This window comes from Pseudophryne corroboree, chromosome 6 (assembly GCF_028390025.1).
Source record: "Pseudophryne corroboree isolate aPseCor3 chromosome 6, aPseCor3.hap2, whole genome shotgun sequence".
In the NCBI taxonomy this organism is placed as follows: domain Eukaryota; kingdom Metazoa; phylum Chordata; class Amphibia; order Anura; family Myobatrachidae; genus Pseudophryne; species Pseudophryne corroboree.
Genome location: NC_086449.1, coordinates 333,236,169 through 333,263,994, shown reverse-complemented (window position 1 = coordinate 333,263,994; position 27,826 = coordinate 333,236,169). Strand labels below are relative to the sequence as shown.

The following is a 27,826-nucleotide window of genomic DNA, read 5'->3' as shown; positions in this document are numbered from 1 at the left end:
GAACACTTGCTAGAAATGGCGTCCTGGGGCTGGGGGAGGGTCTTCAGGTCTAAGCCTTATCCCCTCTGCTGGCAAAACCACCGGGTACTGTGGGCGATATAAGAATTGGTTTAGAGAGAAAACCTGACCTGCGCCCATGCCCTGGTGATCTAGTGGGATCGCCTGTACTGCCACAGTGTCCACCGCCAGCGCGCGCGGCCCGCCTCCCACCGCCAGCGCTGGATTGCGATTAAGTACGGGTCCCGCGAGCGGGACCCACTCACCACCTCCCGAAGCGCGGCCACGCGATCACGGAGAGCCCCCGTCGTGTGTGCCTGACCAGAAGAAAACCGGAGCCTCTTGCTGTAGTTACCCGGCAACCAGGGCTCGGGAGTGTACAGCGCCGCTGGGGAGAGCTGGAGCTGCAGCAGTGAATGTCACAAGACATTTACTACCGCTGCTGCCCTTTTACCTCATAAAAAGCTTTTCTTAGGGCTGCTTGGAGCAGCCCCTCTGTTAAGTGCCTGCTTACTGCAGCACCAACTTACAAAACTGAGCTCCTGTGCTGGGAGGCGGGGTGATATAGGAGGCGGCGCTGTGCATTCTGGGAACAGTCAAAGCTTTGAGCCTGTTGGTGCCTCGGATCAAGATCTTATTCTACACCCCATTGTCCAATCCTTGTGGAGTCCAGTGTACCCCGCAGCAGAAAAAATAATATCTACATCAAGCAAGATATCTCTTCTCCAAAATGGCCACCGCCATACTACTACTATTAGGCAGCAAGGTTTTGACGATTTTGGAAGTCGAATGCAGTGGCGTTACTTGTAGGTCCATTAGATGGGATGCAGAGTTTGGAATCAGCATAGTCATTCCTCTTGCCATACTGGACATTTACTATGACCCAATTATCACGCAATGGGCTGTAAAGGCATGCAAAAAGCAGGGCACCTCCTATATAGGTCATTGTAACATTTACAGAATGGTTTTACTTGCATGTATGTTTAGTCTGTCACACATTATCTTTACATTCCTTATAATGTATTAATACATTTCAACACATATACACAAGATAATTATAATATGTATATTTAGATTAAAGTGAGTCAAGCCGCTGAATGTGCACTAAGACGTGCCAAGTGTATTACATATCTAAATAAGAAGCACAGCAAATTAAATCAAACAATTATGATTTGGCTGAAATATAAGACAGAAAAATGACTGTACTTGTTGGAGAGTAGTAAAAGCTCAGCAAGTGATGGAGCCATGCTATATTTCTCGTAAGATTCTCGGGTGAAGAAAAAATTCCTGCCATTGCAAGGTTCAATATCCCTGTGGAGAAGAAAAAAGAAAATTGGAGGCATAAATGAACAGTAAATGTAAATTGTGTAACATTTAAATTGAGTAAAAAACTTCATGATCACATGATGACGTCACACGCAGCCACTCTGATCAAAAAAAAATGCAGGCGGAACTCCTGCATATGCAGCCTAGCTGCGGCTGCAGGGGGTCGTCCGCAGTTGCTGCGACTGCAATTAAGTTGCGATTGCAGCCGCTGGGCAGGCCATTCTGCATGCTAGAAAGCCCTGCCATGCAATGGACAGCCTCTAGCATATGAAAGAACGGATTGCAGATTCTGTTTTTTATCTGCAATCCGTACTGAATAACCCGCATAGTACACAGCGACAGCAACATTGTAACACACATCGGTCCAAGAGACCACAGATCAAACAGATCTTACATTTTAAAGGGACAGTCAATTATAATTATATCTACTGTTTTTACAAATTAAAATTCTGCTTTAAAAAGGAGACTATTCAAAAGGAAGGGTGGGTACAAATTAGGCTGACGGGAAAACGGGGCGATGGTCTGGATGATTTCCCTTCGCCCTGTACCATCCCTGATTGCCCATACACACTAGCTCAATGTAATGAACAATGGAAGGATACTTCGTTCCATCCTTCATTGCACTGTACTGGGTCACATGCGATATCTTACGTTTGGCCATGCAGCACAGCCGCCTGGAAGATGTTGCATGCGACCCACGAGAGCGTGCAATAGTGCATACACATTAGATTATATGCATGATTTGTCGTTCCGATAATGCAAATTGTGCCAATATCACCTAATGTGTAACCACAGTAAGCCACTATGTAACTTTGTGGAAGTTGTAAAGATCAGCAAGTTTAAACTTCCGTTGGAATTACTTCACAGTTACAGGCCCCAGAGTTACACAGCAAACACTACAAAATATAACTTTAAGATATGTATACATTTTGAACCATTTCTGTACATTATATCCATTGTCGAAGTCGGAAACAAATACACATACAAACTACACACAGAGTGGCATTTCTCAGTGGTGGCGTAAAGCGGTAAAATGTGCAATCACTGAGAAATGCCATAAAAAACACACACAATCCTATAGCTATATACCACACATAGTTCACACATAGGGGTATATGCAATTGCGGTCGAATTCCCGAAATTGTCGAATTTCGGGTATTTTTGGCAAAAAAAAAAAATTTGTCAATGCAATTCAGTGCTTTCCGTCAAAAAAACGGACTTTCACAATTCGACTTTTTGAAATTCGACTTTTCTGCAATGATACAAGTGCTGCAATTCGACAAAAGCATATTCAATTCAAGTTTGGAAATTCGACAGCAGAGCTTTTAGACAGTAAATTCGTCATTTTCAATCCGCCACACTTTGGAGGGTGAAAACAATAAAAAAAAAATTAAACATGTTTTTTTTTGGGAATTGCATATCTATTTACCCGTATTTGCCGGCGTATAAGACGACTGGGCGTATAAGACGACCCCCAACATTTCCACTCAAAATATAGAGTTTGTTATATACTCGCCGTATAAGACTACTCCCTTCCACACACCAAATAAAACGTAAAAGAACATCAGATTTGTGACATACTGTGTATTATGACCTGATAAGAGATTTGGATAGGGAGTATATCAATATATCAAGTATATCAAGGTATGCATAAGAAGGGGGGAGGGGGCGAGGAAAAAGTTGTAAAATGTATAAAAGTATACCCCTGTGTGCATTTAGTGTTACCGGTTTCACATGAGTGCCATTAGTATTAGTATTAGTGCCATTACAGTACCTGTCATTGTCACCATTGTACGGCCACAACACGACTGCAGCGCCTCCGGCCAGTCCCTGCATCTCCCTGTAATTGGCACTAGTGACCCGCCGCGGCCGCACTGGATATCGCGCGATACTGGATGGTGAGTAGAATGAGGTGGGCGGGCATCGGGAGGCCACTATGGGCACCGGGCGAGTATCGGAAGGCCACTATGGCAGCTATGTCTATCCCAACTGAAGTGCACCCGGCGTATAAGACGACCCCCCCACTTGGAGGCATGTTTTTCAGGGCAAAAAAGTAGTCTTATACGCCAGCAAATACTGTATGTTAGAAGGGATTAGGTACTTTTTTTTTTTTTTTTTTGGAGGCACAAGTATTATTTATATATTTTTAAAAATATATATATTTTTTTTTTTTTTTTTTTTTATTGCTGGAATGGTAAAATCAAAAAAAAAAAAAATGGCGTGGGGTCCCCCCTCCAAAGCATAACCAGCCTCGGGCTCTTCGAGCTGGTCCTGGTTCTAAAAATGCGGGGAAAAATTGGGCAGGGATCCCCCGTATTTTTAAAACCAGCACCGGGCTCTGCGCCTGGTGCAAAAAATACGGGGGACAAAACGAGCAGGGGTCCCCCGTATTTTTCACACCAGCATCGGGCTCCACTAGCTGGACAGATAATGCCACAGCCGGGGGTCACTTTTATACAGTGCCCTGCGGCCGTGGCATTAAATATCCAACTAGTCACCCCTGGCCGGGGTACCCTGGGGGAGTGGGGACCCCTTCAATCAAGGGGGTCCCCCCCCCCAGCCACCCAAGGGCCAGGGGTGAAGCCTGAGGCTGTCCCCCCCATCCAAGGGCTGCGGATGGGAGGCTGATAGCCTGGAGTAAAATGACAGAATATTGTTTTTTTCCAGTAGTACTACAAGTCCCAGCAAACCTCCCCCGCAAGCTGGTACTTGGAGAACCACAAGTACCAGCATGCGGGAGAAAAACGGGCCCGCTGGTACCTGTAGTACTACTGGAAAAAAAATACCCAAATAAAAACAGGACACACACACCGTGAAAGTAAAACTTTATTTCATACGTCGACACACACATACTTACCTATGTTCACACGCCGACATCGGTCCTCTTCTCCAAGTAGAATCCCCGGATACCTGAAAAGAAAAGATCAATATACTCACCTCAGCCAGGGTCCAGAGATAAATCCACGTACTTGGCAAAATAAAAAACCGGACACCCGACCAGCGAACTGAAAGGGGTCCCATGTTGACACATGAGACCCCTTTCCACGAATGCAGAGAGACCTCTCAGAGTGACAGCTGTCACAGAAAGGTCTCTAAAGCCAATCAGGAAGCGCTACTTCGTTGCGCTCACCTGATTGGCTGTGCGCTGTCTGAACTCAGACAGCGCATCGCACAGCTCCGTCCATTACTTTCAATGGTGGGAACTTAGCGGCTAGCGGTGAGGTCACCCGCCGGTCAGCGGCTGACCGCGGGTAACCCCACCGCTGACGGCAAAGTTCCCACCATTGAAAGTAATGGAGAGGCTTTGCGATGCGCTGTCTGACAGCTCAGACAGCGCACAGCCAATCAGGTGAGCGCCACGGAAGTAGCGCTTCCTGATTGGCTGAAGGGACTTCAGTGACAGGAGTCACGTGGTGTCCCGGCATTCGGGGAAAGGGGTCTGATGTGAAAGCATGGGACCCCTTTCAGTCCGGTGGTACGGGGTTTCGTTTTTTTTTTAACAAGTACGTGGATGTATCTCTGGACGTGGATGTACCTCTGGACGCTGGAAGGTGAGTATAATTTTTTTCACAGGTACCCTCGGATCGTCGGAGACCGTGGCAGTCGGCGTTTCAACATAGGTAAGTATGTGTGTGTCGGCAGTGTGTAATAAAGTTTTACTTGTCACGGTGTCTGTGTACTGTTTTTATTTGGGTATTTTTTTTCCAGTAGAACTACAGGTACCAGCGGGCCCGGTTTTCTCCCGCATGCTGGTACTTGTGGTTCTCCAAGTACCAGCTTGCGGGGGAGGCTTGCTGGGACTTGTAGTACTACTGGAAAAACCAATATTCTTGTCATTTTTCTCAAGGCTATCAGCCTCCCATCCGCAGCCATTGGATGGGGGGGGACAGCCTCGGGCTTCACCCCTGGCCCTTGGGTGGCTGGGGGGGGACCCCTTGATTGAAGGGGTCCCCACTCCCCCAGGGTACCCCGGCCAGGGGTGACTAGTTGGATATTTAATGCCACGGCCGCAGGGCACTGTATAAAAGTGACCCCCGGCTGTGGCATTATCTGTCCAGCTAGTGGAGCCCGATGCTGGTGTGAAAAATACGGGGGACCCCTACTCTTTTTGTCCCCCGTATTTTTTGCACCAGCACCAGGCGCAGAGCCCGGTGCTGGTTTTAAAAATACGGGGGATCCCTGCTCAATTTTTCCCCGGATTTTTAGAACCAGGACCAGCTCGAAGAGCCCGAGGCTGGTTATGCTTTGGAGGGGGGACCCCACGCCATTTTTTCCCGTTATTTCTCGTTTTTTTAAATCGCGGCAAAATCCGGCAAATCGGCCGTTTTCCGCCCGCGGGAATGTCGAATCCGTTTTTCATTGAATATGGTGAATTCCGGCAGCCACCTGCCGGAATTCACCTGTCGAATTGTGTCGAATTAAAAAACGGCGATAATTTGCCGCGATTCGCAGTGAATTGCATATACCCCATAGTCATTACAAGTCCAAAACAAGGTTTAAAATACACAGTAAACTAGCTATATACTTATTCCAGGTTAAGAACAGATTGTCGTACCATGTTTAGACTCCTATTAATCAGTGTTTTACCATCAGTAATCTGGTCGTTATGGATAAACGGTTGCACACAGAGACTGCAAGATATGAGTAATATAAGATATGTATAGAATAATGTGCAGAGCAAGCTGTGAACACTGGTCAGTTCAATCCCGTATCAAAGAGGGACCCTGAGGGCAACACATGTCCTTGCAGCAAAGGACAAAGGCCCACATTCTCAGGTGGACTGACCTATGAGCCGTCGAGTTATAGAGAGGTCTGGCCTCTGGACCAATGGAAGATGAAACTCACTGTTGTATACACCCATTATTTTACTGTATAAAAATGAGGCATCCCTGATCCACAGGCCAGTAGTTGATTTTAACAGGTCATCTAGTGACGACTGTACTCTGGATCCAGGGAGCGCATGCGAACGTATATATACTGGCTGTTAACGCTGACTGTGATATATTGAATGTATAACTGTATACTTGTAATATTGTTGGAATAGCTTTTTAAATCAAATATACCTGAGCGTTGGACCTCAGCAAAACTGTGTGTGTGCCATCACTTGCTTTCTCTAAGGGACATTGTACTGCAACATTTAGTGCAATGAAATCGTATAGCATATTTAGACACAACTTGTGTCCGCCGCATATATTATTATTATTTACTATTTTATGTTCAAGAAATACACTGAACTTTACACCATGGATCCGGATCTTTGAGAATATGGACTGAGACCCTGTGTGTCATTTTGTGGTACAGTAATTCTCAGATTACTATTATTTTCCAGAGTGATCTGCAAATCTTAATAATCTCTAAAAGCATGGCATATAAAAACCCATGAGGCACGCAGCTAGAAACCATCTCACCCAGGTCTTACGTGTTTTAACTTATGCTAAACAAGCATAGCACATATTGTTCTACCATGCAGTATAGCAAGGAAAAGGAGATTTATGGCAAGACTTAACCATGGTTAAATCTTTCTGCGAGGTACACTGGATTCCACAGGGAATAACATCAGGGGTGTAGAGTTGGATCTTGATCCGAGGAACCAACAGGCTAAAGCTTTGACTGTTCCCAGGATGCACTGCACCGCCTCCTCTATAGCCCCACCTCCAGGCACTGGAGCTCAGTTTTGTTAACTAGTCCAATGCAGTAGCAGGTAAGAGAGACGATAGTCGTTAGCCACATAGAACCACATTCTCACAACAGGATAAGGAACCAGCGGCTAATGCCATGCAAACCCAAAGAGGCTAAGTGCGTCAGGGTGGGCGTCCTGTGGAATCCAGTGTACCTCGCAGAAAGAGATTTAACAATGGTAAGTCTTACCATAAATCTCCTTTTCTGCAGCAGGGTACACTGGTATTCCACAGGGAATAACATCGGGGATGTCCTAAAGCAGTTCCTCTTCGGAGAGGACGCACTGTAGCGGGCACAAGAACCCAGCGTCCAAAGGAAGCATCCTGAGGCGGAAGTATCAAAGGCACAATTGTTCTGGGGACGCGCCACGACGGGCTGCCCAAGAAGGTCCCACAGAGAGTAGAATGGGCCTTGATAGCAGCAGGAGCTGGGAGCCCAGCCTGCGCATAAGCTTGTACAATCACCATTCTAATCCATCTGGCCAAAATCTGCTTATTTGCAAGCCAGCCACATTTGTGAAAACCAAAAAGTACAAAAAAAGAGAATCAGCCCTCCTGATAGAGGCAGTTCTCTACACATATATACGGAGAGCCCGTACCACATCCAAAGACCGCTCTTTGGAGGACAAACCAGGAGAGGTAAAGGCCGGAACCACAATCTCCTGGTTAAAGTGAAAAAAGATGACACCACCATAGGTAGATAACCAGGGCGAGTTCTAAGAACTGCCCGGTCACGGTGAAAAATCAGAAAGGGTGGATGACGGGACAAGGCACCCAAGTCCGACACCCTCCTAGCAGAGGGGATAGCCAGTAGAAACAAGACCTTAAGCATAAGCCACTTAAGGTCCACAGACTCAAGAGGTCCAAATGTAGACCCCTGTAGGGAGTCCAGAACAACAGACAGATGTCATGGAGCCACAGGAGGAACATAGGGAGTCTGAATCAGTACAACACCCTGAGTGAAAGTATGAACATCAGGAAGAGACGCAATTTTTCTATGAAACCAAACCAACAAGGCAGAAATATGAACCTTGAGGGAGGCTAGACGAAAGCCTAAGTCCAGGCCTTGTTGTAGAAAAGCCAAAAGTTTGGCAGTGCTGAACTTGTAAGCATCATAATTCTTCGCAGCACACCAGGTGAAGTAAGAATTCCAGACCCTATAATAAATCCAAGCTGAAGCCGGTTTACGGGCTTTCAACATAGTTTGAATAACCTCCTCAAAGAATCCTTTGGCCCTCAGGAGTGAAGCTTCAAGAGCCACACCGTCAAAGCCAGTCGAGCCAGGTCCTGGTAGACACAGGGGCCCTCAACGAGGAGGTCTGGACATTGAGGAAGTAGAAGGAGATGCTCTATTGAGACCCTGCAGGTCTGAGAATCAATGCCGTCTGGGCCACGCTGGAGCGATTAGGAGTAGTATTCCCCCTTCTTGCTTGTACTTCCGAATTACCCTGGGCAGGAGTGACACTGGAGGGAACACGTATGGCAGCCGAACGTTCCATGGAATGGCTAATGCATTCACGAACGCTGCTTGAGGATCTCTTGTCCTTGCTCGGAAGACCGGAACCTTGTGACTGTGTTGAGACGCCATCAGGTCTACATCTGGTAGGCCCCACTTGTCCACTAGGAGTAGAAAGACTTCTGGATGAAGGCTTCACTCTCCGGCGTGTACGTCCTGGCGACTGAGGAAGTCCGCTTCCCAGTTGAGTACCCCCCGAATTGAACACTGCCGATATGGCTGGCAGATGGCGTTCCGCCCATTGAAGAATCTTTGACACTTCCAACATTGCCATGTGGCTTAGAGTGCCGCCTTGATGATTTATGTACGCCACCATAGTGGCGTTGTCCGACCGTACATGCCCCCAGGTGCACCATGTTCTGAGCAGGGACCAGTGAGGATTTATTCCAATTGATGAGCCATCCGTGGGCTTGTAGGAATTGGACCGTCAGTTCTAGATGACAAATGAGAACCTCTGGAGAGTTCGCCAGGATCACCAAGTCGTCCAGATACGGCAGAATCCTGATGCCTTGACGACAGAGAGAACGGCCATTATGACTGCCATGACGTTGGTGAAGATCCAAGGAGCTGTAGTCAGGCCAAAAGGCAAGGCTTGGAATTGTTAATGTAGGTTGCCAATAGCAAACCGCAGATACTGCTGTGACATGGCAATAGGTATGTGAAGGTAAGTATCCTGTATGTCCAGGGATACCATATAATCCTTGGGCTCCAAAGCCAGAACAATACAGCAAAGAGTTTTCATCCGGAATTTGGATACCTTCACAAATTTATTCAGAGATTTGAGGTTGAGAATGGGCCAAGAGGATCCATTCTGCTTTGGAACTAGAAACAGTGTTGAATAGTACCCCTTGCCCCTCTGAGATAGAGGCACCGGCACTATCACTCCTGTATCCAGGAGGGATTGTACAACCAAATGCAGAGTTTTTGCTTTTAACGGATCCAAAGGGATAACTGTCGAGCAGAACTGGCGAGGGGGACGTTTATTGAAAGAGATGGTGTATTCGTGAGAGACAACTTCCCGCACCCAGGCGTCTGAAGTGGTCTGTAACCATACCTGGGCGAACTGTAGAAGTCAGCCTCCCACCCTGGGGTCCACCAGGGAGAGGTCCGTCCCATCATGCAGCAGGCTTGTCCAATTTGGAAGCAGGCTGATGGGCGGCCCAAGAACGTTTAGGTTTGAGCTTAGAGGTTTTGGAAGCGCAAGCTTGTCTCGGGTACGCATGACCCTTTGCTGTACCTGGAGGTCGAAAGGAACGAAAGGTGGTACTCTTAGCCTTCGGAGCCGAAGGATTAGTACTTGGGAGACATGCAGTCTTGGCAGACACCAAGTCAGTCACAATCTTGTTCAGATCTTCCCGAAATAGTATATCTCCCTGAAAAGGGAGCACCTCCAAGGTCTTTTTAGAGTCCAGGTCCACCGACCAGAAGCGCAACCACAGAATCCGGTGAGCCAGAATGGACGTAGTAGACGCTTTGGCCGCCATAACCCCGGCATCAGAGGCCGCCTCCTGAATGTACTGGGAGGCTGTGCTAATATATGATAGACATTGTCTGGCATTATCAGGAAAATTCAGAGGTAGCTCTGCTTCTACTGTTTGAACCCATGCTTCAATACCTTTTGCAGCCCAAGAGGCTGCTATAGTGGGTCTATGTACAGCACCCACAAGAGTGTGAATAGACTTCAAGCATCCTTCCACGTGCTTATCCGTCGGTTCCTTCAGAGAAGTGACGGTAGTGACGGGCAGAGTAGATGACACCACAAGACGGGCTACATGCAAGTCCACTGGTGATGGGGTTTCCTACTTGTTACTTAACTCTGCAGAGATAGGATAACGAGCTAACATCTTTTTAGACAGGGAAAATTTCTTTCCTGGAGACTCCAAGGATTCCTGACGTAAGTCAATTAAATGGTCAGAAAGTGGCAAGACTAATTTAGTAACCTTCTGACGTTTGAACTTATCAGGTTTCTTAGACGTATCAGGAGGATCAATCTCCTCCTCAATCTGAAGAATAAGTTTGATAGCCTCCACTAAGTCAGGAACATCAACCAGTGTTGCATATTCCTCATCAGAAGCAGCTGAATCAGTGTCTGAGGGATCAGTATATTCGCCATCTTCATCAGAAGAAGTATCCGAAACATGAGTGGATTGTGAGGAAGAAATGGCCCATTTAGAGGACCCTTTGGTCCTAGGAGGGCGAGGGTTAGGTTTTTGTTTAACCAAGGACTGATTTAATTGCTGTAACTGAGTTGACAAGAGTATTCACCCATGGCGGATTAACTACAGGGACGATATGTGGCTGTAATGGAACAGGAGGTCCCACAGGGGGCGTAAGTCTTGTTACAAGCGTAGTCAGCATATTAGAAAAACCAGCCCAAATTTGGTCTTAGTGGGTCACCAGTGCTGCAGGCTGACTGGGGGGTGCAGGACACCCAGTACCAGGCCCTCAGCCGAAATATTTTCCTCAGGTAAATCCGTGGCAGCAGCACTGCATGATGCAGAAGCGTCCACGGATTTCCCTCCCTGTACAGCAGACATTATTGGGAACGTAGCCTTAGGGCGTAACAGTACAATATAGCCAGACAAACACAGTACCCAACAGAAAAAAACCCTGTGTAAAGGGACTGCAAATGTAGAGCACAAACAGAGGATTTAAGCGGTATGGGGTGACTGAAACACACAGTGAAAAAATAAGAATTTACTTACCTATAATTCTATTTCTCGTAGTCCGTAGTGGATGCTGGGGACTCCGTCAGGACCATGGGGAATAGCGGCTCCGCAGGAGACAGGGCACAAAAATAAATCTTTAGGATTAGGTGGTGTGTACTGGCTCCTCCCCCTATGACCCTCCTCCAAGCCTCAGTTAGGATACTGTGCCCGGACGAGCGTACACAATAAGGAAGGATATTGAACCCCGGGTAAGACTCATACCAGCCACACCAATCACACCGTATAACTTGTGATCTGAACCCAGTTAACAGTATGACAAACGTAGGAGCCTCTGAACAGACGGCTCACAACAAATAACAACCCGATTTTTTTTGTAACAATAACTATGTACAAGTATTGCAGACAATCCGCACTTGGGATGGGCGCCCAGCATCCACTACGGACTACGAGAAATAGAATTATCGGTAAGTAAATTCTTATTTTCTCTAACGTCCTAAGTGGATGCTGGGGACTCCGTCAGGACCATGGGGATTATACCAAAGCTCCCAAACGGGCGGGAGAGTGCGGATGACTCTGCAGCACCGAATGAGAGAACTCAAGGTCCTCCTCAGCCAGGGTATCAAATTTGTAGAATTTTGCAAACGTGTTTGCCCCTGACCAAGTAGCAGCTCGGCAGAGTTGTAATGCCGAGACTCCCCGGGCAGCCGCCCAGGATGAGCCCACTTTCCTTGTGGAATGGGCCTTGACAGATTTAGGTTGTGGCAAGCCTGCCACAGAATGTGCAAGTTGAATTGTGCTACAAATCCAACGAGCAATCGTCTGCTTAGAAGCAGGAGCACCCATCTTGTTGGGTGTATACAATATAAGCAGTGAGTCAGACTTTCTGACTCCCGCCGTTCTTGAAATATATATTTTCAATGCCCGGACCACGTCCAACAACTTGGAATCCTCCAACTCGTTAGTAGCCGCAGGCACCACAATAGGCTGGTTCAGGTGAAACGCTGACACCACCTTAGGCAGAAAATGAGGACGCGTCCGCAGTTCTGCCCTGTCCGTATGGAAAATCAGATATGGGCTCTTATATGATAAAGCCGCCAATTCTGATACTCTCCTGGCTGAAGCCAGGGCCAGTAGCATGGTTACTTTCCATGTAAGATACTTCAGCTCCACCGATTTGAGCGGCTCAAACCAATGGGATTTGAGAAAATCCAAGACTACATTAAGATCCCACGGTGCCACTGGGGGCACAACCGGGGGCTGTATATGTAGTACTCCTTTTACAAAAGTCTGGACTTCAGGAACTGAAGCCAATTCTTTCTGGAAGAAAATGGACAGGGCCGAAATTTGAACCTTAATGGACCCCAATTTGAGGCCCATAGACAATCCTGTTTGCAGGAAATGTAGGAATCGACCCAGTTGAAATTCCTCCGTGGGGGCCTTCCTGGCCTCACACCACGCAACATATTTTCTCCAAATGCGGTGATAATGTTGTGCAGTCACCTCCTTCCTGGCTTTTACCAGTGTAGGAATGACCTCTTCCGGAATGCCTTTTTCCTTTAGAATTCGGCGTTCAACCGCCATGCCGTCAAACGCAGCCGCGGTAAGTCTTGGAATAGACACGGTCCCTGCTGAAGCAGGTCCCGTCTTAGAGGTAGAGGCCACGGATCCTCCGTGAGCATCTCTTGAAGTTCCGGGTACCAAGTTCTTCTTGGCCGATCCGGAGCCACTAGTATCGTTCTTACTCCCTTTTGCCGTATAATTCTCAGTACTTTTGGTATGAGAGGCAGAGGAGGGAACACATACACTGACTGGAACACCCACGGTGTTACCAGAGCGTCCACAGCTATTGCCTGAGGATCTCTTGACCTGGCGCAATACCTGTCCAGTTTTTTGTTGAGGCGGGACGCCATCATATCCACCATTGGTTTTTCCCAACGGTTCACAATCATGTGGAAGACTTCTGGATGAAGTCCCCACTCTCCCGGGTGTAGATCGTGTCTGCTGAGGAAGTCTGCTTCCCAGTTGTCCACTCCCGGAATGAATACTGCTGACAGTGCTATCACATGATCTTCCGCCCAGCGAAGAATCCTTGCAGCTTCTGCCATTGCTGTCCTGCTTCTTGTGCCGCCCTGTCTGTTTACGTGGGCGACTGCCGTGATGTTGTCCGACTGGATCAACACTGGCTGACCCTGAAGCAGGGGTTTTGCCAGACTTAGAGCATTGTAAATCGCTCTTAGCTCCAGTATATTTATGTGAAGAGACATCTCCAGGCTTGACCATACTCCCTGGAAGTTTCTTCCTTGTGTGACCGCTCCCCAGCCTCTCAGACTGGCATCCGTGGTCACCAGGACCCAGTCCTGTATGCCGAATCTGCGGCCCTCTAACAGATGAGCACTCTGCAACCACCACAGAAGAGACACCCTTGTCCGTGGCGATAAGGTTATCCGCTGATGCATCTGCAGATGCGATCCGGACCATTTGTCCAGCAGATCCCACTGAAAAGTTAGTGCGTGGAATCTGCCGAATGGAATCGCTTCGTAAGAAGCCACCATCTTTCCCAGGACTCTTGTGCATTGATGCACAGACACTGTCCCTGGTTTTAGGAGGTTCCTGACAAGTTCGGATAACTCCCTGGCTTTCTCCTCCGGAAGAAACACCTTTTTCTGAACCGTGTCCAGAATCATTCCCAAGAACAGCAGACGTGTCGTCGGGGTCAACTGAGATTTTGGAAAATTCAGAATCCACCCGTGTTGTTGCAGCACTAGTTGGGTTAGTGCTACTCCGTCTTCCAGCTGTTCTCTGGACCTTGCCCTTATCAGGAGATCGTCCAAGTAAGGGATAATTAATACGCCTCTTCTTCGTAGAAGGATCATCATTTCGGCCATTACCTTGGTAAAGACCCGAGGTGCCGTGGACAATCCAAACGGCAGCGTCTGAAACTGATAATGACAGTTTTGCACCACGAACCTGAGGTACCCTTGATGTGAAGGGCAAATTGGGACATGCAGGTAAGCATCCTTTATGTCCAGGGACACCATAAAGTCCCCTTCTTCCAGATTCGCTATCACTGCTCTGAGTGACTCCATTTAGAATAGGTCTTACCGAGCCGTCCGGCTTCGGTACCACAAATAGCGTGGAGTAATACCCCTTTCCCTGTTGTAGGAAGGGTACCTTGACTATCACCTGCTGAGAAAACAGCTTGTGAATGGCTTCCAATACCGTCGCCCTGTCTGAGGGAGACGTTGGCAAAGCAGACTTTAGGAACCGGCGAGGGGGAGACTTCTCGAATTCCAACCTGTAACCCTTAGATACTACCTGCAGAATCCAGGGGTCCACCTGTGAGCAAGCCCACTGTGCGCTGAAATTCTTGAGTCGACCCCCCACCGTTCCTGAGTCCGCTTGTAAGGCCCCAGCGTCATGCTGAGGGCTTTGCAGAACCCTGGGAGGGCTTCTGTTACTGGGCAGGGGCTGCTTGCTGCCCTCTCTTACCCCTTCCTCTGCCCCGAGGCAGATATGACTGTCCTTTTGTCCGCTTGTTCTTATAGGAACGAAAGGACTGCGGCTGAAAAGACGGTGTCTTTTTCTGTTGGGAGGGGGTCTGAGGTAAAAAAGTGGATTTTCCGGCAGTTGCCGTGGCCACCAGATCCGAAAGACCGACGCCAAATAATTCCTCCCCTTTATACGGCAATACTTCCATATGTCGTTTGGAATCCGCATCACCTGACCACTGTCGCGTCCATAAACTCCTTCTGGCAGATATGGACATCGCATTTACTCTCGATGCCAGAGTGCAAATATCTCTCTGCGCATCTCGCATATAAAGGAAAGCATCCTTTAATTGCTCTATAGTCAATAAAATACTGTCCCTATCCAGGGTATCAATATTTTCAGTCAGGGAATCCAACCAGACGACCCCAGCACTGCACATCCAGGCTGAGGCGATGGCTGGTCGCAGTTTAACACCAGTATGTGTGTATATACTTTTTAGGGTAGTTTCCAGTCTCCTATCCGCTGGATCCTTGAGGGCGGCCGTATCAGGAGACGGTAACGCCACTTGTTTTGATAAGCGTGTGAGCGCCTTATCCACCCTAGGGGGTGTTTCCCAGCGCGCCCTAACCTCTGGCGGGAAAGGGTATAATGCTAATAACTTTTTTGAAATTAGCATTTTTCTATCTGGGTTAACCCACGCTTCATCACATACATCATTTAATTCCTCTGATTCAGGAAAAACTACAGGTAGTTTTTTCACCCCCCACATAATACCCCTTTTTGTGGTACTTGCAGTATCAGAGATATGCAAAGCCTCCTTCATTGCCGTGATCATATAACGTGTGGCCCTACTTGAAAATACGTTTGTTTCATCACCGTCGACACTAGATTCAGTGTCTGTGGCTGGGTCTGTGTCGACCGACTGAGGTAAAGGGCGCTTTACAGCCCCTGACGGTGTCTGAGACGCCTGGGCAGGTACTAACTGGTTTGCCGGCCGTCTCATGTCGTCAACAGATTTTTGTAATGTGCTGACATTATCACGTAATTCCATAAACAAAGCCATCCATTCCGGTGTCGACTCCCTGGGGGGTGACATCACCATTATCGGCAATTGCTCTGCCTCCACGCCAACATCGTCCTCATACATGTCGACACACACGTACCGACACACAGCAGACACACAGGGAATGCTCTTATCGAAGACAGGACCCCACTAGCCCTTTGGGGAGACAGAGGGAGAGTTTGCCAGCACACACCCAAGCGCTATAATATATATGGGAACAACCTTATATAAGTGTTGTTCCTTATAGCAGCTTAAATATATCCAATATATCGCCAAAAAATGCCCCCCTCTCTGTTTTACCCTGTTTCTGTAGTGCAGTGCAGGGGAGAGTCCTGGGAGCCTTCCTCACAGCGGAGCTGAGCAGGAAAATGGCGCTGTGTGCTGAGGATAATAAGCCCCGCCCCCTATTTCGGCGGGCTTTCCTCCCGTAGATTTAGATAACTGGCATGGGTTAAATACATACATATAGCCTTAATGGCTATATGTGATGTATTCTTTTGCCATAAGGTATTAAAATATTGCTGCCCAGGGCGCCCCCAGCAGCGCCCTGCACCCTCCGTGACCGCTTGGTGTGAAGTGTGTGACAACAATGGCGCACAGCTGCAGTGCTGTGCGCTACCTTCATGAAGACTGAAGAGCCTTCTGCCGCCTGTTTCCGGACCTTCAAACTTCAGCATCTGTAAGGGGGTCGGCGGCGCGGCTCCGGGACGAACCCCAGGGTGAGACCTGTGTTCCGACTCCCTCTGGAGCTAATGGTGTCCAGTAGCCTAAGAATCCAATCCATCCTGCACGCAGGTGAGTTGAAATTCTCTCCCCTAAGTCCCTCGATGCAGTGAGCCTGCTGCCAGCAGGACTCACTGAAAATAAAAAACCTAAAAAACTTTTTCTAAGCAGCTCTTTAAGAGAGCCACCTAGATTGCACCCTGCTCGGACGGGCACAAAAACCTAACTGGAGGAGGGTCATAGGGGGAGGAGCCAGTACACACCACCTAATCCTAAAGCTTTATTTTTGTGCCCTGTCTCCTGCGGAGCCGCTATTCCCCATGGTCCTGACGGAGTCCCCAGCATCCACTTAGGACGTTAGAGAAATACAAAAAATAGTATATCCTGTGGAACACTATATAATATATGAGACCCTGATGCACTTAGCCCCTCTTAGGGTACAGAATATAGCGATAGCAATATGTGCGGATACACAGAATGGAAACCACACGGCAGCTATATGAACACACAGGTACAATGCAGAAATTATTACATATAACAATAAAACTGCACTGGACTAGTAATACTACATAGAGCTATGTATGTATACAGACATAACAATGCACAGTAAACACTAGATGTATATCACAGAATACTTGTACTAAATATTCATATAGTTATGCACTTGTTCTTAACTAACGCTGTCAAAACGACATGTAGAATACTTAAGTCTCCTATAAATGCACAGCGCTGATGATACAGGCGGCTTTACACAGGAGACAGTGCCCAGCAGTCCCAGGATCAGCGCAGCTCTGTGTAATGGCGCCCAAACGCTGACAGAGAGTGAGAGAGATGCAGCTTCTGGGTGGGAACATCTGCTGTAGATGGCGCCTGGGGGAGGGGCTACAGGTCAGCGCCTTATCTTCTCTGCTGGCTTCACCACTGGGTACTACGGAGCCTATATGAAACAGATTTTAGTAAATCCGACCTGTGCTCCTTGCCCTGGTGGATATAGTTGGGTTACCTGCACAACCACAGTGTACATGCCAGCGGCACGGTCCGTCACCGTGGGACCGCGACCGGATCGCGATTTCGGCGGGTCTCGCCTGGGGGACCCTCTTACCTCCTTCCTAACTGCGGCCACGCGGTCCATGAGAGCAGCGGCAGTGTGTGTGTGCCTGAGAAGACCGGAGCGTCTCGGCTGTAAGTACCCGCCAACCAGGGCGCGGGAGTATACAGCGCCGCTGGGGGAGGTGATGGAGCCACAGCACAATATGTCAGTTTGACATATAGCATCTAGTTCCTATGCTGCGGCCCTTGAAGTCTTCTTTTTTCTCAAGAAAAGCTCTAATTAGGGCTGCCTAGCGCAGCCCTCCCTGTTAGCTGCCTGCACTGCAGGCATCAACTTACAAACTGAGCTCTAGTGCCTGGAGGCGGGGCTTTAGAGGAGGCGGTGCAGTGCATCCTGGGAACAGTCAAAGCTTTAGCCTGTTAGTGCCTCGGATCAAGATCCAACTCTACACCCCCGATGTTATTCCCTGTGAAATACCAGTGTACCCCGCAGCAGAAATTAAATTAATGGTAAATAATAGTCTCATTTCCTTTTCACTTCATGGGGGAATTCAAATGTTTTTAGCACAGCTGTTAGTAATGGGCATCTATTCAGCTGTTTGGGCATGAATGTATGATTTCTGTGCCCAGCCTCCTGAGGTGGTGAGCACAAATCTGTGAAGAGTCGCTGTCTGGGCACCCAAACTGAAGTTTAGGCTCACTAAACAGGACTTTGCATGGGTTTAACCGCTTTACACATCTAAACCAGATACATAAGGGTGCAACACGTAATCCAGTCACACCTAATCACCAAAACAACTGAAATGCTCCGTCCTTTTTACACGTTGACCTTTTTCCATGTCAACCTAATGACCATGTCGACCAATAGTGGTCGACCTAATGACTGTCGACCTAAGTGTAGTCGACCTAATGACTGTCGACCTAAGTGTGGTCGACCTAATGACCCATACCCTCCAGGAACATTCCCAAACTGCAAGCTACAGTCAAGTAAACTAGAAACACTAACCACCACTGATGCTGTTTTCCTGGTTTCCTCAAGGTAAAAATAACAAGAGCACCTACCGCGTCCGCATTGATGTCTGTGACAGTAACAGAAAAGAGCTACCTTTGTGTTCCAGGCTGTCTCCAATAGAACCATTTTATAAAAATAAACTTGCATACACACTTTGAGGGGAAAAAATAAATATATATTTTTTCTTTACATGTACAGTCTACAATTACTTTATGAATACAAGTTTTCACGTTTTATGACCCACATGCAAGAGAATAATGAGTTATTTAGATGAACTTTTTTTTTTCCATGTCCTCTGGTTTCCAGCGGTTGGGGTACCGCTTTTTAGAATTACTGCATCCCGAGACCGTATATCTACAGCCAAATGACATTCCAAACTATCGAACTCCACAAATGGCAGTTCTGAGAGTACAAAGGGTCATCATGCCAATACTGAAGATAGCCTGTTTCATTCTAGAGTCTAGGCCTACTATTAAGGCCTAGAAGTGCCATTTTCTTGCCAAAACAGCAGGACATGCTAATGTAAAACTACACCCCTGAAAGACCACAATATACCCTGGGGCAATATTTAACCTGATTATTATGAGCACTCCTTCCCACGATTTATAATTAACCTTCAGGATGTCTTCAAAATTGGACACAATTTTATGTTACAAGTGCTTTTTTATATCTTGTATCAAAACGTAAGACATTATGACTATGTGTTCGGAAAGCTGTAAGGTAAACAAAGTATCTTTCAAATAAGGATCCAGAAGGCTCCCCTTTTTCCATGGTTAGAGAACAGCTTCTACACATTCTAATTGCTGCATCAGGAAGAAAAACAAAAACAATTTTGTTGGAAAAATTTTAACAATAGCAAACCAGCAGATTCGGAGCAGCTGTAATCAAACTGGAAGGTAGAATACTCAGCAATTATTTATTTATTAAGCATATTTTATTAGAGAGATCACAGTGAATAACATTGACCAAGACAGGTAAATGTCACAAATACAAAGATAACATATATGTCTCAGATCGATAGAAATACAAACACATTAGTGGTCCAACTTTATACTGAACACAAAGAATGATGAAGGAAAATTCCCCCACACAGGGGGTCACTCAGATCTGATCGCTGCTGTGCGTTATCGCACATTGAGTGACCAGGTACTAACTGCGCATGCGCCGCAATGTGCACAAGCGTCGGACAACAACAGGCATCGCCAGTCAGCGATGGGATGGTGCGAAAATTCCATTCGCACGGGCGTCCACAAGGTGATTGACAGTAGGAATCCGTTTGTGGGTGGTAACTGACCGTTTATTGGAGTGTTCTGAAAAACGCAGGCGTGTCCAAGCGTTTTAAGGGAGGGTGTCTGATGTCGGCTCCGGACCCTATCAGCCTGATGTGATCGCCCTGAAGGATTAAGTCCTGGGCTAAGCAGAGACTGCACAAAGTGGATTTTAGCAGCTCTGCGTACACATAGCATCGCACACTTGCATGGCGAATATACACTCCCCCTGGAGGCGGCGACTATCTGAACGCAGGACAGCAAAATGAGCAGCCCAGCGATCAGATCTGAATGACCCCCACAGACCGGTGTAGCATACAGGAGAAATAAAAATAGCAAGAGAAGGGAAAGAAAAAGAAAAAAAAAATGACAAGAAAGAAGAGAACAGAAAAGAACCTACAGGGAGGAAGCAAAAAAATCATTGCACCACTACAAAGCAAATGGGGCAAGACAATCTAAGAGGTAAACCAGGGACTCCAGATTTTGTCAAACGATTTAGAGGTGTTATTAATAATAGCTGCCATATTCCATCAGGTATATGTGCAAGATGCGGCACACGACAGACTGCAGGAATGGGGGAGCAAGGAGTTTCCAATCAGCCGCTATCTGGCAGGTCGTGGTGGAAGCAAAGACACTAATTTATTTTGCTGTCGAAAGAGCGTGTCGATTCCCAGGGGAAAGAGGAGATACTAGGAGTCACTTGGAATAGGAGTAGTGAATATACGCGATAATGGAGAAGTGACCTCTTGCCAAAGACCTAGTATCTATGGACAAGTCCACCATATGTGGAGAAAGGAATCTTCAGGCGCACAGCCTTTCCAACATCTGTCAGACATATCGGGAAACATTCTGCAAAGTTGGAAGGGAACATAATACAATCTATTTAGTAACTTATGTGTGTTCTCTTTGACCCGGACACAGATTGAGCTAGAGACAGCATTATTCCAAACCTCCAACCATTCCTCATCATCTAAAGTGATAGCCAAATAAGCCTCCCAGGCAATTACATGGCGGACTCGCATAGGAGAAGGCTCCTCCTTCAAAGAGGAATTAGGCCCATAGTAGAAAAACATCTCAAACAGATGGATTCAGAGGTGGTAAGAGGTCTGCTAGTGAGGAGATATTTTACCCTAGAGTGAATGTGTCTTATTTGCAGAATTTAAAAAGATATGTACAGGAAAGAGCTTGTCGAAGTCAAAAATATTACATACACACAACATACAAACTCCTCTGTGGCCTCTGTTCGTGCGTTTTGTGCATATACGGTAGCATACGCATTCGCACAGAGAAGCCACAAAGACATATACAACACAAAGACAAAACATGTTTAGCACCATTTTGTATTAAATTATATAATAGAGTGTAACATCATATATATATGTATTATTGGAACGGAACAAGTTAAACATATCATGCTTAATGTCAAAATGATCAAGAGAATGTGTGTGTTAATTTGATAGCTATGGGAAGATTGTAGCACATTGCAACGATTAGTTATGATTAAATGTATGAAATCTAAAGTAACTCTTATTAGAACAAAGACAGCATGTGTGCAGCAAAAACCAGTGGCTAACCCCTATAATTGCATCTTCAAACTGGACGTTGCTTGCATATGAACTGACCAATAACACATCATGAATGAGAGGTCTGGCCTCTGGACCAATGGAAGGAGACTGAAACCAACAGACTGTTAACTCCATCTGTTTGGTATAGGCAGTTTCTAGGACTTAGAGAGTTAGTTGCTGTTGCTTGCTGAGGAGGAGTAAAATCGGGGTTGTGAAATAATGTAATGATAGGGGAGGGGCCTGGGGCCAATTTAAACTTCCTATTATTGAGATCACAGACAGAGTGTGAATGGCAAACTATCGGATGCGTATCAACAGTCCACGGACGTCGAGTCCCACTCCTTAGGAGCCAGACAAGAAAGGAGACCTTAGGCACAATAATTTTTTTTGTCTTCATGTGCATGGTTCTTACTACAATTTGGTTGTCATGATGTGCATATAACTTGAGAGCTGGTACAACAACTAATCAACTCCACTCTGAGAGAAACCATTCAAATGTTTAGATAGAAGACATCAGAAACAAAAAAAACGATATTTATGGTAAGAACTTACCTTTGTTAAATCTCTTTCTGCGAGGTAAACTGGGCTCCACAAGGATTCACATCGGGGTGTAGAGTAGGATCTTGATCCGAGGCACCAACAGGCTCAAAGCTTTTGACTGTTCCCAAGATGCACAGCGCCTCCTCCTCTATAACCCTGCCTCCACGCACAGGAGCTCAGTTTCATTAACCAGCCCAATGCAGTAGCAGGTACCAGAGACGACAATCGCTCGTAGCCAATTACACCACGCACTCACCACAGGAGAGGGTGTCAACGGCTATGCCATACAAACCCAAAGAAGCTAAGTGCGTCAGGGTGGGCACCTTGTGGAGCCCAGTGTACTTCGCAGAAAGAGATTTAACAACAGTAAGTTCTTACCATAAATCTAATTTTCTGGTGCGGGGTACACTGGGCTCCAAAGTTCTAAGAACCGCCCGGTCACGGTGAAAAAAATAAGATTTTACTCACCGGTAAATCTATTTCTCGTAGTCCGTAGTGGATGCTGGGGACTCCGTAAGGACCATGGGGAATAGACGGGCTCCGCAGGAGATAGGGCACTCTAAGAAAGATTTAGTACTACTGGTGTGCACTGGCTCCTCCCTCTATGCCCCTCCTCCAGACCTCAGTTAAGGAAACTGTGCCCGGAAGAGCTGACATTACAAGGAAAGGATTTTGGAACCCAGGGTAAGACTCATACCAGCCACACCAATCACACCGTATAACTTGTGATAAACTTACCCAGTTAACAGTATGAACAAACAACAGAGCATCAACCAATGGATAACATAACCCTTTATTAAGCAATAACTATATACACGAATTGCAGAAAGTCCGCACTTGGGACGGGCGCCCAGCATCCACTACGGACTACGAGAAATAGATTTACCGGTGAGTAAAATCTTATTTTCGCTAACATCCTAGTGGATGCTGGGGACTCCGTAAGGACCATGGGGATTATACCAAAGCTCCCAAACGGGCGGGAGAGTGCGGATGACTCTGCAGCACCGAATGGGCAAACACAAGGTCCTCCTCAGCCAGGGTATCAAACTTGTAGAATTTTGCAAAGGTGTTTGAACCCGACCAAGTAGCAGCTCGGCAAAGCTGTAATGCCGAGACCCCTCAGGTAGCCGCCCAAGAAGAGCCCACCTTCCTTGTGGAATGGGCTTTCACTGATTTTGGATGCGGCAATCCAGCTGCAGAATGAGCCTGCTGAATCGTATTACAGATCCAGCGAGCAATAGTTTGCTTTGAAGCAGGAGCACCCAGCTTGTTGGATGCATACAGGATAAACAGCTAGTCAGTCTTCCTGACTCCAGCCGTTCTGGTTACCTAAATCTTCAAAGCCCGGACTACGTCAAACAGCTTGGAATCCTCCAAGTCACAAGTAGCCGCAGGCACCACAATAGGATGGCTCAGATGAAAAGATGACACCACCTTTGGCAGAAATTGCGGACGAGTCCGCAATTCTGCCCTGTCCATATGGAAAACCAGATAGGGGCTTTTACATGACAAAGCCGCCAATTCTGACACACGCCTAACCGAAGCTAAGGCCAACAGCATGACCACTTTCCACGTGAGATACTTTAGCTCCACAGTCTTAAGTGGCTCAAACCAGTGGGATTTCAGGAAACCCAACACCACGTTAAGATCCCAAGGTGCCACCGGTGGCACAAAAGGGGGCTGAATATGCAGCACTCCCTTAACAAACGGGGCAGTGAAGCCAGTTCTTGTTGAAAGAAAATGGATAGGGCCGAAATCTGGACCTTTATGGACCCTAATTTTAGGCCCATAGTCACTCCTGACTGTAGGAAGTGCAGGAATCGACCCAGCTGGAATTCCTCTGTAGGGGCCTTCCTGGCCTCACACCAAGCAACATATTTTCGCCATATACGGTGATAATGCTTTGCTGTCACGTTCTTCCTAGCCTTCATCAGCGTAGGAATAACTTCATCCGGAATGCCTTTTCCGCTAGGATCCGGCGTTCAACCGCCATGCAGTCAAACGCAGCCGCGGTAAGTCTTGAAACAGACAGGGCCCTTGTTGCAACAGGTCCTGTCTGAGAGGCAGAGGCCATGGGTCCTCTGTGAGCATTTCTTGCAGTTCCGGGTACCAAGTCCTTCTTGGCCAATCCGGAACAATGAGTATTGTTCTCACTTCTCTTTTTCTTACAATTCTCAGCACCTTTGGTATGAGAGGAAGAGGAAACACATAGACCGACTGGAACACCCACGGTGTTACTAGTGCGTCCACAGCTATCGCCTGAGGGTCCCTTGACCTGGCGCAATACCTTTTTAGCTTTTTGTTGAGGCGGGACGCCATCATGTCCACCTGTGGCAGTTCCCATCGATTTGCAATCTGCGTGAAGACTTCCTGATGAAGTCCCCACTCTCCCGGGTGGCGGTCGTGCCTGCTGAGGAAGTCTGCTTCCCAGTTGTCCACTCCCAGAATGAACACTGCTGACAGTGCGCTTACGTGATTCTCCGCCCAGCGAAGAATTCTGGTGGCTTCTACCATCGCCACCCTGCTCCTTGTGCCGCCTTGGCGGTTTACATGAGCCACTGCGGTCTGACTGGATCAGAACCGGTTGGTCGCGAAGCAGGGTCTCCGCTTGACTTAGGGCGTTGTATATGGCCCTTAGTTCCAGGATATTGATGTGAAGGCAAGTCTCCTGCCTTGACCACAGCCCTTGGAAATTTCTTCCCTGTGTGACTGGCCCCCACCCTCGGAGGCTTGCATCCGTGGTCACCAGGACCCAGTCCTGAATGCTGAATCTGCGACCTTCGAGAAGGTGAGCACTCTGCAGTCACCACAGGAGAGACACCCTGGCTCTGGGGGATAGGGTGATTAACCGATGCATCCGAAGATGTGATCCGGACCACTTGTCCAGTAAGTCCCATTGGAAGGTCCTCCTATGGAACCTGCCAAAGGGAATGGCCTCGTATGATGCCACCCTCCTTCCCAGGACTCGAGTGCAGTGATGCACTGACACCTGTTTTGGTTTTAATAGATTCCTGACCAGTGTCACGAGCTCCTGAGCTCTCTCTATCGGGAGATAAACCCTTTTCTGGTCTGTGTCTAGGATCATGCCTAGGAGAGGCAGATGAGCTGTAAGAACCAACTGTGACTTTGGAATGTATAGAATCCAGCCGTGTTGCCGTTTCACTTCCAGAGAAAGTGATACGCTGTTCAGCAACTGCTCTCTTGATCTCGCTTTTATGAGAAGATCGTTCAAGTACGTGATGATAGTGACACCTTGCTTCCGCAGGAGCACCATCATTTCCGCCATTACCTTGGTGAATATTCTCAAGGCCGTGGAGAGACCAAACGGCAACGTCTGAAATTGGTAATGACCATCCCGTACCGCAATTCTGAGGTACGCCTGATGAGGTGGATAAATGGGGACACGAAGGTATGCATCCTTTATGTCCCAAGTCACCATAAAATCTCCCCCTTTCAGGCTTACAATAACCGCTCTTAGCGATTCCATCTTGAACTTGAACCCTTTCAGGTATATGTTCAGGGATTTTAAATTCAATATGGGTCCGACCGAACCGTCTGGTTTCGGGACTACAACATGGTCGAATAATAACCCCCTCCTTGTTGAAGGAGGGGAACCTTGACCACCACCTGTTGAAGATACAATTTATGAATTGCAGTTAACACTGTTTCCCTCTCGTGGGGGGAAGCCGGCAGGGCCGTCGGTTAGGGGGCATCTTCTCAAAGTCCAGCTTGTATCCCTTAGACACAATATCTATTGCCCAGGGATCTAACAGGGAGTGAACCCACTTGTGGCTGAACTGACGAAGGCGTGCCCCCACCGGGCCTAGCTCTGCCTTGCGGTGGATTTTTGTAGAGGCCGGGGAGGACTTCTGTTCCTGGGAACTAGCTGTGTTGTGCAGCTTCTTTCCTGTGCCCCCGCCTCTGGCAAGAAAGGACGCACCTCGGACTTTCTTGTTTCTTTATTCGAAAGGCTGCATTAGATAATGTCGTGCTTTCCTAGGCTGTGCAGGAATATAAGGCAAAATATCAGAATTACCAGCTATAGCTGTGTAGACCACGTCCGAGAACCCTTCTCCACACAATCCTCAGCCTTCCACATGCCTCTTAAGTCGGCATCATCTGTCCATTGCATATTCTACAGGACACGTCAAGCAGAAATCGACATAGCTTTGACTCTAGGACCCAAACTCTGTTTGTTCACCTTGACAAAGGGGCGTTTGCGCCCCGAAACGTTGGACCACCCTTCCTTTGCCGTTATGGATTAAAAGCACTTGCACTTTAACTTTGGCGTCTGCAGTCTCTGAGTGCCGCTGATTGTCCTATTGGAAAAATGTCATATATATATATATATATATATATATATCACTTAAGACAGCATTTTCAATATATATATATATATATATATATATATATATATATATGTACTAGGGTCTCAATCTCTGCTGATAAGGTACCTGTCCACGCTGCCACAGCGCTATAAACCCATGCCGACACAATCGCCGGTCTGAGTAGTACACTAGAATGTGCACGCTATCTGCAGGATCCCTGAGAATAGCTAGTGCTACCTTCTGTGCAAACAGGACACCCTAGGGGAAGATTCCCAACACATCCTGGCCCTAGTGGGGAAAGGATACTGCCTGAGAATTTTTTGTGGGAAGCTGCAGTCTCTTGTCTGGAGATTCCCGCTCTTTTTCCTCATGAGAGGAGGGAAATTTACCTCAGCTTTCTTCCCCTTAACATGTGTACTCTTGCGTCAGGGACAAATGAGTCATCAGTGATATGCAAATCATCTTTTATTACAATAATCATATATTGAATACCTTTCAGCCATCTTGGCTGTAACTTTGCATTATCGTAGTCGACACTGGAGTCAAACTCCGTGTCGATATCAGTGTTTATTATTTTGGATAGTGAGTATTGTGAGACTCTGAAGGTCTCTGTGACACAGGGACAGACATGGGTAGATTTCCTGTCTGTTCTCTAATCTTTTGTGCAATAAATTCACCTCAGCACTTACACATATCCAAACAGGTGTCGGCGTTGTCGACGGACACACCCTCTCACACACATATTTGCTCTATCTCCTCCTTAGGGGAGCCTTTTACCTCAGACATGTCGACACACACGTACCGACACACCACACACACAGGGGATGCTCTATTTGAAGACAGTTCCCCCACAAGGCCCTTTGGAGAGACAGAGAGAGAGTATGCCAGCACACACCCCAGCGCTATATGACCCAGGAATCACACAGTAATTTAGTGTTAACCCAGTATCTGCTGTATATATTGTTTTTACGCCAAATGTATGTTCCCCCCCCTCTCTTTTTCACCCTCTCTATTGTGCAGGGGAGAGCCTGGGGAGCTTCCTCTCAGCGGAGCTGTGGAGAGAAAATGGCGCTGGTGAGTGCTGAGGAAGAAGGCCCTGCCCCCTCAGCGGCGGGCTTCTCCCGCGATTGTGTAAAATTAATGGCGGGGGCTCATGCATATAACAGTGTCCAACTGTATATATGCGGCTTTTGCCAGGAGGTACTTAATTGCTGCCCAGGGCGCCCCCCCATGCGCCCCCCACCCTACAGTGACCGGAGTGTGTGGGTTAGTGTGGGAGCAATGGCGCACAGCTGCAGTGCTGTGCGCTACCTCATGTGAAGACAGGAGTCTTCTGCCGCCGATTTCGATGTCTTCTTGCTTCTGCCGGCTTCTGTCTTCTGGCTCTGCGAGGGGGGCGGCGGCGCGGCTCCGGGAACGGACGACCAAGGTTAAGATCCTGTGTTCGAACCCTCTGGAGCTAATGGTGTCCAGTAGCCTAAGAAGCGCAACCTACCCGCAGTTAGTAGGTTTGCTTCTCTCCCCTCAGGCCCTCGTAGCAGAGAGTCTGTTGCCAGCAGAAGCTCTCTGAAAATAAAAAACCTAACTAAAATACTTTCTTAT

The 27,826-nt window shown here is 47.5% G+C and overlaps 1 protein-coding gene across 4 annotated transcripts in view; it reads right to left on the bottom strand.

The window, feature by feature from the left end:
* Window positions 1–27,826, bottom strand: part of ICE2 (interactor of little elongation complex ELL subunit 2) — a 435,266-nt gene that overhangs the window by 380,281 nt on the left and 27,159 nt on the right. For all 4 annotated transcript variants that reach the window (XM_063926398.1, XM_063926397.1, XM_063926396.1 and 1 more), the window contains exon 2: window positions 1,204–1,308. In XM_063926398.1, coding sequence (XP_063782468.1) covers window positions 1,204–1,308 — 105 coding nt within the window. The remainder of the gene's footprint in view (window positions 1–1,203; window positions 1,309–27,826) is intronic.